The sequence below is a fragment of the Thalassophryne amazonica genome, chromosome 1 (genome assembly GCF_902500255.1).
Source record: "Thalassophryne amazonica chromosome 1, fThaAma1.1, whole genome shotgun sequence".
NCBI lineage: Eukaryota > Metazoa > Chordata > Actinopteri > Batrachoidiformes > Batrachoididae > Thalassophryne > Thalassophryne amazonica.
The window spans coordinates 124,612,258-124,628,941 of NC_047103.1; the positions used below are offsets into that span (position 1 = coordinate 124,612,258).

The window sequence follows — 16,684 nt, forward strand, 5'->3', positions numbered from 1 at the left end:
TAGCATCAGGTGGGATGTAAACAGCAAACACAATGACTACTGTGAACTCCCTTGGGAGATAAAAAGGTCTGCACGAGACTGCCAGCACCTCTAAGTCAGGAGAACAGTGAGAGTCAATGATTCTGTTGCTACAGCACCACTCGCGGTTCACATAAACACAGAGCCCCCCCACCTTTGTGCTTACCCGAATCACTGGTTCTGTCCAGCCGGTGTAGCATGCGGCCTGCTAGCTCGACTGCAGCGTCGGGGATCAGCGGGTGAAGCCACGTCTCCGTGATGAAAATAACACTGCAGTTCCGCACAAAGCTGTTTGTGGCCATCTGTAGCTCCAATTCGTCCATTTTGTGTGTGATGGATCTGGTGTTTGAGAGGAAGAGGCTCGGTAATGCTGGCTCGTGAGGTTGTTTACGTAGCCTAGCATCGGAGCCAGACCGACATCCTCGCTTCTGCTTCCTGTCTCTACACCGCCTTCTCCACCTGCTGGGTAGGCCGGTAATCTATGGAGAGCCCGGTGTTCTCGCTATGTCCTCCGGGATGTTGTGGTACTGGTGGAATTCGCTCGTAACTGACAGTTTGTACCTCAGACTGAGGTCAATCAAGTTCTGGCGGCTGTAGCAGTGGGTCGCTTTACAAAACTCGAAGAATATACGCGAAAAAAGTAAGAAAAACAAGCACCAAATTGGAGAGCTAAAAGCCACTGCACCCATGCGCGCCGCCATCTAGCAGACCGAGGTGTTAGTATGGGCCGAGCGTCAGCAAGATCTGTGGGAAAAACACAGCGGTCTGATACCCCCGTACAGACCGAGCAAACGAGGTTAATAATTTGTTTATTATATGGCTGTTATACATATAAACAAGCAAACTTACAGTGTCACCCGAATATGCTGCTGACGGTGTTGAGCTCGTTCACTTTTTTCACCTCCATGAAGAACTTGCTAACAGGTCGTTAGCTGGTAAGCTTTATGTATGTGTTTTTTCTGATGCTGTTTAGATATTTATGGAGTACGTTCATGTCCAGCTTGGTTTTTCTAATTGTGTTTTAGCTTCCTGGTTTGTAAAGAAAATATGCATTGCTGACCGATTGTCATGGTAACTGGTCCGGATATAGGAAAATATCTGACCGGTAATCAGCCAATCAGAGCACGTGTAGCATCGCAGCCATACAATAAATACACACACACACACACTTTGCACTGGGATACCAATTAAATAACTGCAAATTATAAAGAAGACAATGCTCATATGGCCGAGGGTATTTTAGTATTGCATTATATTTTGTTATTTTAGTGGCTTGGAGGTTAGAGGGGCAACCAGAGGTCCTCAGTTAATTTTCACCATTCGACAAAGATGAAGAAAAAAGATTGGTCCTTAATAACCAAGTTGCTCCTGATGTGCATCTGGGTGATTTGTGTAAGTATGAATGAGTGAACGTCACTGTAATTATGCAGGCTACTTACCATTAAGACTACGCCCCATGACACGGTTATATTGGAACAAACATTTGTTTTAGTTCGATATTCATGCATTTGGCAGATAATCCATTCATCCTTCCATTTTCTGAATCTACTTCTTCTAATTAAGGGTCAGTGAGGGCTGGAAGCTATTCTGATTGTGGTTAGGTCACCGATAGTCAAAAATAGAGCCCCCAGATGCAGGTAGCAAGAGACAGGGATATGTGCCAAAAACCAAGTGAATTTATTTACACGCAATTCCCACAGTTCATAAAAGCCCTAATGGTGAAAGAAAAGCACAACGTCCAAAAATAGAATAATATGAGCCAAAAAAGACACAAGAAAATGACCACTAAATACTCACACAGATGTAACTGGGGAAGCCAGAAGGAACACAGAGAATAAGTGAGAAGGAAAAGCAAGTCAAACCTCAAACAAGACCATAAGTGGCAGAAACAAGACGCACTGAAGAGTGAAACATAAAGCATAACAATAACCACAACAATACTACACCTGAAGAAGTAACGAAAAACAAACATACTCCAAGTGCACAGTAACAGAAACGAACGTGGAAATAAACTCGTGTAGAATCCGAATCAAAATCTCAGGAAATAATATAACATCAGGGGGCGGCAAGAGAAAGAGAACGGAGGAATGGGTCAAAGCTCTCAGAGATATACACAGCTGGACAGACACAAATAGGGAAGGAACAGATCACACATACACCAGGGGGCCACCCACACAGCTGACTGATGGGGACAGGGGAGCGTGACCATGAACCTGAGACAGGAGGAACACAGACAAACACCACCATGACAAGGGGACCTGGGACTGGGAGCACACCACACCACACATAAACCAACCACAAAAAACCCACACACAACAATCCCAGCAGTCACTGGGAAAGAGGCGAGGTACACACAGGGTGCAGCCCCCTGTGACCTCTGGCACACGTAGAACGAGACAAACACATTCACAATCCTAAAATGCATGTCTTTGGCAGGGGAGAGGAAACTGGAGAACCCCCACACAGCTATGGGGAGAACTCCCACAGAAAGGACAAGGTCAGAAGTGAACCTGGAACCTTCTCACTGTGAGGGAACAGTGCTGACCACTAAGCCACTGAGCTCATTTTACAGATAATTTTTATCTTTATGTATTTCCTTGCAGTTAAGGAAAAGGGCCCCACAGTCAAGGAAAGAATAAGTTACTGAAGAATTTACTGCCCTCATAGCCAGTTTACCTGCAGTCACATTTTACATTTTGGCTGCAAAAGTTTTGTTTTGTATTGGGTTTCCTTTCAGTGTGATTTGACATGTGTTGTTGATTCACTCACCTTCCACCAGGGGGCAATGCAGCTACTAAAATATTCCGAAGAATTATATTGTGCTTGAAGTTAAATTTTGATGAAGTTTGAATGAAACTGTGTCACTGGCCAATCACAAACAGGCTGGGTATTGGTGAGGCTGAAAGCTGAAACTTTTAGTGTGTGTTTGAAGTGGTGTAACAGTTCTGTCCTTCCGTTTTTTGCTTAACTCAGTGACAACATGCCTCTACAACATGATGAATCAAAATGTTGAATCAAGTTAACGGTGTGTGGTGTGTGTGTCCCCATTAATATCATACTACTAAATCATCACAGCCAGTTTTCTTTAAACAAGTCAAGTGATAGATACATGAGCATTTCCATGTCACTGAAAATGTTTTGGACTTTACATCAATAAATAGGTACTGGTGTCGCAGTCCGAACGGCCCGCCTCTAAAAATTGGTCCGCCCTGCCACCACTGCGCAGGTGTCATTTCGGATCTCAGCAGCTCATCTGAGTCTGACTCTCTTCACCCAAAGCGATCAAATGGATTATTGTGATTAATAACCATCAGATGACAAAGTAAAACCTCTTAAATCTTTCTAAAGTCAGTTTTAAGCAGAAATGAGGCCATTTTAAGCAGAAACGAGGCGATACTCTGTGACACTAAGACACTAACCACACGTTTGAGGACAAGGAAGCTAAAATATTAGCCAGCAAGAAGAAATGGTTTGAGAGAGGGGTCAAGGAAGCATTCTTTGTGAAATGTTTGAAACCCAGCCTTAACCGGGGAGGTGGTCTGAGACACGCTTTATCCCCTGTTTACAATGGGGTACTCAGGTCAAAGCAGTTTCAGTCTTTTGTTCATGGTAATGAGTCATTCACATCATCAGCAGAGTCATCAAGGGAGCCATCAGGAGAGGGACAGCTGCCCTGTCATTAGGAGGGTGCTAACTAGAGCACAATAGGTGCTAATTAGAGCTATTGTTTAGTCACCAGCCTATAGCAGTCTGCCTCTCGGTAGGAGGGGTCTGGTTAGGTTTAAAACTCCAGCTTTTGTGACTTCTTGATTATTCTTCTCTACAAGAGTCAAGACAGAAGTCAGACCACCAGAGCAAGAATTTTAGCTGAGGAAGCTTCTGCGATTTGAAGCGAAACTTCCTCGCGTCAAGCAACCCAGTCCAGTCGAAGATTCAAGCTTCTCTACTATCAATGAAAAATGTTACATCACTTTTTCTTGTTGAGACGGGGATTCAATTTTTAAAGTGTGGAATCAAACGTAGGATCTTCCAGTCACAAGCATTCCTCTGTAATCTCCAAATCTCTGACTTACTCTCATCCTCTCCTAGGCAGTTGGTTTTACTCTTCGTAGCCTGGTTCAAAGTGTTGATGAGATCTTGCCTTCCCTACACAGCTCTCTGAGGACAGAGGTAGGCCTCATGTCATCATTCCTCGTCATTCAATATTCTTTCATTGTGCTTAGAACATCATCATCACATCCGCATACATATGACGTGAGTGTCGTTCAAATTCTATGCAGCACTCTTGAGAATGTCGAGCGCAGGCTTTGCAGAGGCAAGGATCTGCTGATTTGTGCCTGAATGCTGTAAACACTTTCACAGATGTCTAACGCCACTCACGGCTGCACACAAAGTACTGAGCTGGTATTATCATGCTATTATCCATGTGAATAGAGGCTGTGGAAATTCCCCTGACTGTGCCCAGTAAGGAACAGCCCTGTAAATAATAATACAAGAAAAGAAATTATGATTCTAGGTGGAGCCAGTTAATGAGTCAGATATTTACCCCAAAATGCAGAGCAGTGACGACAAAGGTGATTTCAAAAGATGCCAAGGTTTAATTATCTCACAAGTGAATAAAATGGTGAAAAACAAGTGAGAAAAAAAAAACGGATGCAGGAAACAGAAATAAGAAAAATACAATCTCTACCCTTTCAAGGTGAAGGGAATCCAGGGCATGAGAAGGTGAGGGGAAAAACTAAAAAGCAGTTCTTATGACAAATGGTGTAACGGTAGAGAACACAGGACCTCAGAGCACATAATAATCAACAGTGGAATGTTGAATGAACACTGACAATACAGAGCAGTCCGTGACAAACACTGAACAACTCCTGAACAACTACATCTGACAAACAGCTACAATGAACGCAGATGAGACATACGAGGTCTGTCAATAAAGTATCGTACCTTTTTATTTTTTTCAAAAACTATATGGATTTCATTCATATGTTTTTACGTCAGACATGCTTGAACCCTCGTGTGCATGCGTGAGTTTTCCACGCCTGTCGGTGACATCATTCGCCTGTGAGCACGCCTTGGGAAGGAGTGGTCCCGCCCCCTCGTCGGATTTTCATTGTCTGGAAATGGCGGAATGAAAAGGACGTTTTTTCCATTAGAATTTTTTCAGAAGTTGTTAGAGACTGGCACCTGGAAACCATTCAAAAAATGTATCTGGCTTTTGGTGAAAATTTTGCAGGCTTCACAGAGAATAAGGACTTTTACTACAGCTTTCAGGACTGCTTTAAGGACGGTCAGTGCGCCACGCTCTGAGCTGCGATGACGAGGCACAAACCACTGGATCATTTCTAAACGGATGGCTCTGTGGATACGAGACCTTCGTGTGCTCTTTCTCTGGTTATCACAAGAGCTGGACATCAGCCATTTTCCGGCAGATTTCACTTTTAACAAGAGATTTTGTCATGGAAAGCCGCGCGGAGGGTTCGCGCATCATGACCGATTCGCTGATGAAGTGAGACAAAGGAACACCTCCGTTTCGGAGTGTTAGAGGACAAGTTGGGACATGTCCAGCTCTCCACAATTTCTCTTATACTCACTCGAATGGTAAGCACTGAAAGCCGAGATAGACATGTCCCAACTTGTCCTCTAACACTCCGAAACGGAGGTGTTCCTTTGTCTCGCTTCATCAGCGAATCGGTCGTGAAGCGTGAAGCCTCCGCGCGGCTTTCCATGACAAAATCTCTTGTTAAAAGTGAAATCTGCCGGAAAATGGCTGATGTCCAGCTCTTGTGATAACCAGAGAAAGAGCACACGATGGTCTCGTATCCACAGAGCCATCCGTTTAGAAATGATCCGGTGGTTTGTGCCTCGTCATCGCAGCTCGGAGCGCGGCGCACCGACCGTCCTTAAAGCAGTCCTGAAAGCTGTAGTAAAAGTCCTTATTCTCTGTGAAGCCCGTAAAATTTTCACCGAAAGCCAGATACATTTTTTGAATGGTTTCCAGGTGCCAGTCTCTAACAGCTTCTGAAAAAATTCTGATGGAAAAAAGTCCTTTTCATTCCGCCATTTCCAGACAATGAAAATCCGACGAGGGGGCGGGACCACTCCTTCCCAAGGCGTGCTCACAGGCGAATGACGTCACCGACAGGCGTGGAAAAACTCACGCATGCGCACGAGGGTTCAAGCATGTCTGACGTAAAAACATATGAATGAAATCCATATAGTTTTTGAAAAAAATAAAAAGGTACGATACTTTATTGACAGCCCTCGTAAATACAGATTGACTGATGAGACAATGGATTGCAGGTGGGAACCTTATGGAGGGGATATGATGGTCAAACATCAACACAAGAGGGCAGCAGAGAACAGAACATACCAGAACATGACATAGATGTGGTGGGCAGACATAAAGTCCCACAACTCAGACACAAGGGGGCAGCAGAGAACAGAACATAAGACACAGTGAAACAGAAACTAATAAGACTTATGATTAGGGGCAGAACCCCACGGTGCAAAGGCAGAGGATGGCGCCAAGACTGGAGGGTACAGTGAGAAAGACAAGACGGACATGTCCAGGAAATGCAACATGAGCCAAAAGGTGGGACCTAACCATGACAGAAAGAACACAGCATGCCAGCAGCGAGGGGCAGCCCCGCCAACGAGCGTGCACAGGGAGTAGACACAGGGAGACAGCAGTGCTGACTAAATGGGGATCAGGACCCTGACTTGGACAACTGACGCAGACCAGAGAGAGACACACAGGTAAGAGGTGTGGGAGGAGCACCTGAGACAAGATGTATTAACACACATGCTCCACGCCTCCTGGTAACACACACACACACACACACACACACACACACACACACACACACACACACACACACACACACACACACGACTCCAACTCAGGGACACGCCTCACACTCATTCATCTATACGACACACCCACAACACACACAGGCACTCACAGACAAAACAGAAGGAGGGATCATTTTTCAAATGTGACTGATGCTAACAACTCATCTCAAACTCTCATTAGATCTTCTCTGAGTTGACACAAAGGAGAACTCGGCCCTCGTGAGAACTCGGCCCAGGTTAAGAACTTGGCCCAGGTTAGGGTTGGGGTAGGGTTAGAGTTAGCTATCAAGTATTGGCACTATAAGTGGCAGGCAAAATCCCAACTCAGGTTATGTGTCATGAATTGAGAGTTCGCTTGAAGATGATTCAGAATTTACAAAGACTTGGCAGCAACTTTTATCTACTGAAGGATTCTTTATTTCCCATTTCAGATTGAGGGCACTGAGAAACTCCTCAACAAGGATTTGGGAGAACTGATCAATAAGATGCGACTGGCCCAGCAGAACTCTGTAACATCACTGAAAGAAGAATGCCAACGGCAGATGTTAGCAGCTGCACACACTCTGGCACTTGACTCCAAAAACCTGCTGGATGCCGTGGATCAGGCTCGAGTCAGAGCCAATTTAGCAAAACCAAAATCAAACTCAACAGACTATGAAGATTCAGTGGACTGAAGACTGAGCAAAGATCAATTGGTTTTGGTAAAATAAAAAAACAAAACAAAACAAAAAAAACAAAACGTGCAGGATCTGTATTGGAATTAGTTGGGAGAATGGAAGGAAATCTTAGGCAACAGCTTTATTTGCCTGTGCGCATTTATCTTCATCGCAAGTAATCATTAAAGGGCAAGTTAACTTTTTTTTAAAGATTCACCTGCAATAAATAATTATCAATCAAACCTCTGAGTGTTCTACTCCCATATAAGAATTGGATTTTATCAATGTTTTTAAAAAAAAAACCTGCTGAAAAAGAACTAAATAGGGATGAAAAAGTGTGTTTGACAGCGCTCTGAATTAACTCAAAATCGTAAACGTGCATAATGAATTTATACATAGAGTGATCTGAAAGTTTGTGCACCCTTGAGCTTTTCCATGTTTGAATTTTTCATGACATCAAAAAAATCAGGTGTTTATATTAAAATTTCAAAAATGATGCCCTTTCAACTCACAGTGAAAAGTAATATCTGCATCATGAAGTAAAATAAATAAAAGCTAAAATGATGGTGTGCGTAAGTAAGTGCACCCTTTTGTATCACACATGTAAACCATCATTTTTACATCCAGTCTTCTTCAGACAAGTCAGGGGATGGATACAGGAACATTTCCAAGACACTGATTATGTCTTGGTGGAACAGTGGGTTAGTGGTTAGCACATCAAGAAGGTCATGGGTTCGATTCCCACCTGGTCCTTTCTGTGTGGAGTTTGCATGTTCCCCCGGTGTTTGTGTGCGTTTCCTCCTACTGCTCCAGCTTAGACATGCAGAATAGGTGAATTGGTGACTCTAAATTGGCCGTAGATGAACGTGTGTAGACTGGTATAGAATGTGAATGAAGTTGTCAGTGTTATTTGTTACTCTTATGAGAATACAATTTTTTTTAATCCTGCCACATTGATTTTCAAGACTTAACGTTCTAAAGGAATTTTCCAAAAAGGTTTTCTCACAAATATCTAAGAAAAGCACTCAGAGGATTGATTGTTAAAGTTTTAATATAACCAGGACTGTTAAAATAAAGTATGCTTTGAAAAATATATCCTGGTAAAGTAAAAACTGAGCCTCTCTTGAAGTTGAACATGTCAAACTACAATATTAAAAAGGTAGTAATTTGTTATGTTTTACTCTTTATTTTTACTATTAAAAACAAGGGTATTGTGTATTTAATGATCTGTTGTAATTTTTTGATGCTATTTGACAGTCTGACAGTATTGTGGACAGACACTTTGTGTTTATTAAAAAAGTCAACTATGCAGTAAGATTGCATTTATTTGAAGACTGGATACATGATTACACAATATGGTTATTCAGTACTGAATTTAAAGAAAATATTGGTTAATTTGTTTTCAAAAATGAGTTGACTGTGGTGGCCACATGGTTAGTGCACTTGTTTCTAGAGCAAAAGGTTTTGCATTCAAGACCACCTATGTTGACTCTCCATGAAAATTCAGTAAGGTATATCTTATATATTATATTCCAATACTAAGGTGGAACTATGCTAGTATACTAAGGTATATCTAAAAAGGAAGAGTAAAATAGAAGAGTAGAAAAGAGTAGAGTAGAGCCACTTAGGTGCCTGGTCTTGAGAACCAGGGATGGTAGGTTGAAAAGCTTTTTTAATCCCATGGGAACTCTCCCTACCCACCCAAGTGGCTCAAGAAAAAAGTATATATATATAATAATAAATAATAAGACATAAGAAAGATAAGACATCATATATATAACTATATTTAAATATTAAGGGTAATAAACAACATATACAATAAATATGGTATATAATATACAGGAGTAGGTATTGAAACCTAAATATTAATACAGGAGAAGATTTGGTCATGGTCATGGTATTTTATTATAGAAACAGAAGCTATGATGTAATGTGTATTGTTATCTATCTAAAGTAACTATGCTAGCATACTATAGGAAAATAAAAAGCATAATCTATATGCTGTCAAATGGAAACCTAAGAACTAATGTACTATATGTTGATATCTTTAAAAAGAACACATAAACTGATGAATCATTAAAAATCTACACCATGTAAAATAAAATTGTAAATAACAAAAATAAGCTAGTTCTAGTTAGAAGAGCTAAATTAGCCGTTAATAAGCCAACCGTACCTAGCAAGTTAACAAGATAAACAAAAACAAGAATTAGTATATAAAGTATAATAGTGTAGTTAAACCTACAATAATGTACTGTGGAGTTACAAAGAGGGCATTCTGGATATAACTTGTACCAAATCAACATCTGGATCCATCTCGGATTTGCTGTGGTGACTCTGCCTGACAAAAGGGAGAAGCTGAAGGAACTTGGTGCAAGTGTCAGGTGCCTTTACTTACCTGAAGAATATTAAGGTTATATGCTGTCTTGTGGCCAAAAAATAAATAAAAAGGTCAAAGCCATCAGACACCCAATTTAGAAAAAAAAAAGAGAGGAGAAATGAGAAAAGGATAAAGGTATGCAACTGTGTTCTCTCGTTGTGAGGGGGTGTTAATATATGCATACATATATGACCACCACTAACTGTTAGACTACACAGCAAGACACTTGGGCTGCTATATCTTAAAGAGAAGACATTAAGTGTTATAAATGTTTTACAATCACAAAAATAACTTAAGACTGCTTCTTTTGCAACGCTGTTATCTTTTCCAAAGCCTAAGGCAGGGACATACCATTACATGTTTAACACCCCTTTGCATTCATTACAGTTAGTTCAGTCCAACCAAGCCCTGTGCGCTCAGATGGGACTTGCGCTACCTGTGAGTTAAAAGATGGACAGAAAAAAGCCAGGTGGAGCTGAAAAAGCTAGATTAAGAAAAGAAAAGCTTTGGAGGAAGATGCTGCCAAGTGTTGTGTGTTGGGGGGTTTGGCTGGATATTTTGGTGTTGTTTTCTTTTCTTTGCTCTCCAGGTGGTATGCAAGCTGGTTTTTGTCTGTGGAGAAGGTGCTGGCAGAAGAGTCCTTCACCCTCATCAGCATTATTGGCTGCACTTGTGGAGGATGTTCACGTGCAGGCCTAATGACTTGCAGCACCTGTGGATGATGCTCACGTGCAAACTTAAAGACTTTCAGCTGAAGCAGATAATGAGATGGCGTTCTGCATTTAAGCCATGAGTGATTCGAGCAGAATTGTCGGGAACTCGATCTTGTGACGTTCGTTTGTGAGACGCTGAGGACCGCGCCTGGGTTTGACACATCGTGCCTGTGAAGGAGGACGGGTGAGGGATACATGCTGTCAACACACATCAGAGGTGATGATTGTCTGAATAAGTGTTAACAGTAATTTGGTATTTTGTTACGCAGTATATTTGAACATTGATGAGAATTGTGCAGCTCGCTTCTCACTGCCGTGGCGTACGGAATGATGATCCTCCACCTGTTGTGAGAAGCTGCTCATTTACATAAAGCTTAAATTCAGACCTGAATGTGTTGCTGATAGTGTGTGCCTTTGAAGGATATTTGTTGTAGCTGTTGACTTACCTCACCTTTTCCATCCTTCACAGAGTCAGTTTGTCATATCCACCTGGGGGGTGTTTGGCGGTGAGTCTGGGTCCAGAAGCGTCGGGCTTCGATCCATTTGGGAGCTGGAGAGCGCGCCGTCCTTCACCTCACCAGACAACCGCACATTTATGTTGTACACAAATTATTGCACTGAAGGGAAATAAATTTGTTTTGTTTTTGGAACCGCTTTCTGGTTATTTAGCGCTGGGTTCAGTCAGACGCTGGTCCGCTCCTCAACTCGCGTCTGCACATAACAATAGTTCCCGGCCATTCCAAAATGGACCCAGCGGCAGAAGCAGTTCCTTTTGTTGAAAGAGTTCAAGAATACTTGGAGAAGATATGGGAGCAATTACAGCATCTCGCAAACCAAATTAAACAAACAGATGCCCGCGTTACGGAGCTTGCACCGCAAGCCGTTCCGCTTCCTGCTGCTCCAGCTGCGGCACCATCGATACTGGTGCAGATAACTCCGTCACCCAGAGATTCGGCTTCCGAACCTGTTGTGTGGGCCGCCAGAAGAGGAGGTGCTGCTGGCCCACCACCAGAGGCGCCCTGCCTGAAGTGCGGGCTTCAGGCACGAGAGGGCACTGCCGCCACGGACACAGCCGGGAGTGACAGTTGTTACTCATTATGTCCTGACAGCTGTCACTCATTCTTCATCATCCCACTCCATAAAACCCAGACGTCATCTCCACCTCATCGCCGAAATATCGTACTTCAATGGAGGTAATATCCTCAGCCATTTGTGTTTACTTATAAGCTGTATATTGTGAGTGTTTGCAGGAGTACTGGTCCCTCTTCCTGTGGAGGCCGAGTGAGTGCAGGACGGCACTCTTTTCCTCTGAGGGATCACTGTAAATACATCAGCATATTGAGTGAGAGGTGGAGGTGGCATTCCCACCGTTATTGTTACTGGGTGTACACACACCCACACTTGACTGTCTTTGTTCTTCGCCAGCAGTACCAGATCCGACAGTCGGGGACGGTGATCACCTGGGAATTCGGGACTTGGCGGCTCCAGTATTCACCAGGTTCGGTGGCGGCGGAAATCGTGTGGTTCCGGCTCTTCTCAGGACAGACGTCTTCTATCCTCGAGCCTGCCCACACGTCACCTTTGTGGATTGACTGAAATCTTATTCTGAGATTGTCTGTATGTTCGTTGTGCTCCTTCATAACATTAAATTGATAATTTTTGGCTCATCTATTGACCGTTCATTTGCGCCCCCTGTTGTGGGTCCGTGTCACTACACTTTCACAACAGAACCAATTATTTGTCATCCGGAGCCTTATGCGGGAAACGTTGAAGCCTGTGCTCCGTTTTTGATGCAATGTTCTCTGGTTTTTGCTCAGCGACCGGCTGCCTTCTCTTCTGATGGTAGCCGTGTCTCATATGTGACAAATTTGCTCCGAGGTGACGCCTTAGCTTGGGTCACTGCGTTGTGGAGTAATAACTCTCCATTGTTAGGATCCTTTAAGGATTTCTCCCGGGAGTTCCGATTGGTTTTTGACCATCCAGTGAAAACGAATACCGTTGCCCAACGGTTGCTGAATCTCAGGCAGGGGAGGCGGAGTGTGGCGGATTATTCCGTGGATTTCCGAATTTTTTCTGCTCAGTCCGGTTGGAATGCCGCAGCTTTGAGAGGAGTGTTTGTGGATGGTTTGAACGATTCATTAAAAGATGAGCTAGCAGTCCGTGACGAACCAAAAGATTTAGATGAGCTAATATCTTTGGCTATTCGTCTAGATGATCGGATAAAGGAGCGTGGACGCGAGAGAGGGTGGACATCAGCGCGGGTCTTTTCGTCTCGGGGCTTTCCCCGACACAGATCAGGGCTGCCTCTTCTTCGCCCCACTGAGACTCCTCCGACGGGACCTCTGGCTCCTCTTGCGGATGAGCCTATGCAGCTCGGACGAGCTGAAGCCGCCATATTACCCCGGTCACATAAGTGTCAAGAAAGATAACAATGACGTATCTCCAGGTGTTCTTAGACAGGCATAATAATGGACAAAAAAAAAGAAAAAAGGGGGCAGATCTTTGGTTGTTTAGTTATTTGGGCTGTTTTTGTTTTCTTGTAAGGGGTTATAAATTGTTTGGGGATTTAGAGGCGGTTCTGGTGGAGTGAACGACTGGCAGTTTGGAGCTCGGCTGGACTCAGGTAATCATTATTTGAATTTAGGTAATTTTTGTTTGAGGATTGGGTCGTTTTGTTGTTTTTATTTCCCTGTTTCCCTAACCCCAACCTCACATTCTCTAAGACCGTTTGTCTTTGGGTTGTGTGGTGGTGCAGGTTGGTTACGCTGAGCGTTTCTCAGAAAACCTCTGCACCTTGGGGGGGGGGGGTTGTCAGGGGCGTTTTTTTGGGTTTGGTTGATGCCCGGTTCCATTCCAGCCCCGGTGGGCCTTTGACCGTTCGTCATTGGTGTTACCGGGGTGTGGTGCAGCGGGAGCGTACCTCAGTCGGAGTGGTGGGCCGATCTGTGCTGTTCGCCATTTCGGTAGTTCCACCCCTCCCGATGGGCTGGTGGTATGGTCGGTTTAGGGCACCGGACGTATTTCCGGTTTTCCGCTGCACTTAGGGGATGGGACTGGGTTACTTTTTCCTGTTTCCTTCCCCAGCTTGGTAGTCTTGTGCCGTTCGCCAAAATTTAGCTGACGATAGGCTCTGGGAGTGATCTGGGGTCTTTCGGTGTGCTGGGGGGTAACAGGGTTTGCCGGTTGTTTTATTTGCCCCCGGGGTGGTTTAATGAAGTCCGCCGGGGGTTGGATTTTTATGTTTTTTAAGTTTCCTTCCAGGTTCCACCTCCAGGGTTGATGGGACGGTCCTCTGGGGGGAATTGATTGTGGGGCCGACTAGCCAAGTGTGGCCGGGTCTGGGGTTCCTGGGTTGTGGGGAGGGTGCCTCCTGGGGTTGATGGTACGGTCCTCTGTGGGGCGCTTTTGCTCCATGAATACCTCTGTGGGATTCCGGCTTTGGCTGTTACTCCTGGAACTGGCGGTAAAGGTCTTCTGGGGGGTGATGTGCTCTGCACGTCATTCTGGGGGGGTTGTTTGTTATTTTTCTTTGTGAATTTATGTTGGTATTGTGCTGTTGGGGCTATGTTGGGTTGTTGGATTTGGGAGTTTTTCTTTTCTTCCTGGGGTTGGATGGGACGGTCCCCTAGGGAGGGTTTGGGTGGGTTTTGTGTTTTTTCTTGTATGTTCGGTTGTATATGGGACTCTTTTGGGGTTTTTGTTGATGCCAGCCGGCCTTCCAGCCGCGGTGCCCTGTCCTGCTGTCTGCGGTGGACTTTGGGAGCGTTACTTCGTCTGCTTCCTGTCGTGGACCCTGGAGGGAGGTGCTGTTCTCGGGCCTGGTCTGTTCGGTCGCCGGGAGGCTTCCCGTTGATAGGGGGGTACTGTTGTGTGTTGGGGGGTTTGGCTGGATATTTTGGTGTTGTTTTCTTTTCTTTGCTCTCCAGGTGGTATGCAAGCTGGTTTTTGTCTGTGGAGAAGGTGCTGGCAGAAGAGTCCTTCACCCTCATCAGTATTATTGGCTGCACTTGTGGAGGATGTTCACGTGCAGGCCTAATGACTTGCAGCACCTGTGGATGATGCTCACGTGCAAACTTAAAGACTTTCAGCTGAAGCAGATAATGAGATGGCGTTCTGCATTTAAGCCATGAGTGATTTGAGCAGAATTGCCGGGAACTCAATCTTGTGACGTTCGTTTGTGAGACGCTGAGGACCGCGCCTGGGTTTGACACATCGTGCCTGTGAAGGAGGACGGGTGAGGGACACATGCTGTCAGCACACATCAGAGGTGATGATTGTCTGAATAAGTGTTAACAGTAATTTGGTATTTTGTTATGCAGTATATTTGAACATTGATGAGAATTGTGCAGCTCGCTTCTCACTGCCGTGGCGTACGGAATGATGATCCTCCACCTGTTGTGAGAAGCTGCTCATTTACATAAAGCTTAAATTCAGACCTGAATGTGTTGCTGATAGTGTGTGCCTTTGAAGGATATTTGTTGTAGCTGTTGACTTACCTCACCTTTTCCATCCTTCACAGAGTCAGTTTGTCGTATCCACCTGGGGGGTGTTCGGCGGTGAGTCTGGGTCCAGAAGCGCCGGGCTTCGATCCATTTGGGCGCTGGAGAGCGCGCCTTCCTTCACCTCGCCAGACAACTGCACATTTATGTTGTACACAAATTATTGCACTGAAGGGAAATAAATTTGTTTTGTTTTTGGAACCGCTTTCTGGTTATTTAGCGCTGGGTTCAGTCAGACGCTGGTCCGCTCCTCAACTCGTGTCTGCACATTACACCAAGTGTGCAAAGCTCACAGATAACTTTTCAAGAAGACAGAGCGAAGAGAGAAATGGTAAATAGTGCCGGGCATAGCTACGTGCCTGTTATGCCCGGATGTCAGCAGTATCAACATTTGTAGTACACTACCACCTCTTCCAGCTACTTACAGACTTCACTGACTTAAGCTGGGCAGACACTGTACGATATTTTCAATCGTTGTACTTGGCTGCAGCTCAAACTGTCATCTGTTGTAAATCCTGTTGCTGTGTGTGTGTGTGTGTGTGTGTGCGCGCGCGCGCGTGCATATACGTTCAGTCTCCCCCCACCTGATTCCACTCACTGTGCGCGCTGATAGGCATGAACTTTAATATGATATTAGGTTATTGCGAGGGAACACAAAAAAACCTATAAGACTTTACATGAGATCACTGTTTGCTCTCTCCGGTGTTTGCTCATGCACAGTGCGCAAGGTAATCAGCGCGTAAATGCTTGTAGCGCTGCTTCAACAGTGCGGAACCCTCACGAGTCACGACGACTGACCAAAATATCAAACAGGTTTGATTTTCATCCAACCATATGATTCCCGATCGGGAGGTGGTCGTGAGATGTTAAACGCAGCTCGTTACTCCATGCAGACTGCACGATGCAGGACGCACTATTAAGCTGAAACTCGGCGCGATCCAAAAAATTCTCGCACAAGTGAAAAATCGGCTGAAAAAGGGCCAAAAATCGCACAGTGTAAGTCCAGCCTTAGGTGGTGCACTGGTGAGTTAACAATACCGTTCTTGTTTTAACTAACTAACTTTTACTTTCTATTATAAGCCACCCAATTTTCACAGTCAGTCAGCACATAAATGCTGGATTTAAATGCCACAGCAGAACTCTTATTATCCCTGTGCGCTGGCAGTTTGTGGGCCGGTTGGATATGAAACTCCCAGGCTGAAAAATGTTCCCAGCACGCCCCTGGATTATGGTATCCATGTCATGAGTGAAGGGCCAATGTTAATAGGTGATTACGTTTGTTAGCCTTCTTGTTATGACGGTTGCTAAACCTGCTTCACCATAACTTTTATTGAAAATACATATCTTTTTTCTCATCTGAATGATGAGTCAATAATTAATTTAAAGCCTGATTTATGCTTCGTAGCTCACGCCGATGTGTGTGTGTGTGTGTGTGTGTGTGTGTGTGTGTGTGTGAGACAGTTTTAAAGTTCTCCGTCACTGGATTATGCTTTATTCTGGACTAATTTGTCCGTAATTAATCTGTAATTAATCCATTATACAAAGTACATTATATACAGTGTTTAT

At 44.3% G+C, this 16,684-nt stretch overlaps 1 protein-coding gene across 1 annotated transcript in view; it reads left to right on the forward strand.

Moving 5' to 3' along the window:
- The window catches only part of LOC117513892 (protein-tyrosine kinase 2-beta-like), a 121,692-nt gene extending 112,993 nt beyond the window's left edge, over positions 1 to 8,699 (forward strand). Inside the window, exons 29-30 of the mRNA XM_034174133.1 lie at positions 4,108 to 4,188; positions 7,305 to 8,699. Coding sequence (XP_034030024.1) covers positions 4,108 to 4,188; positions 7,305 to 7,547 — 324 coding nt within the window. The 3' untranslated portion in view covers positions 7,548 to 8,699. The remainder of the gene's footprint in view (positions 1 to 4,107; positions 4,189 to 7,304) is intronic.
- The last annotated feature ends 7,985 nt before the right edge of the window (positions 8,700 to 16,684 follow it).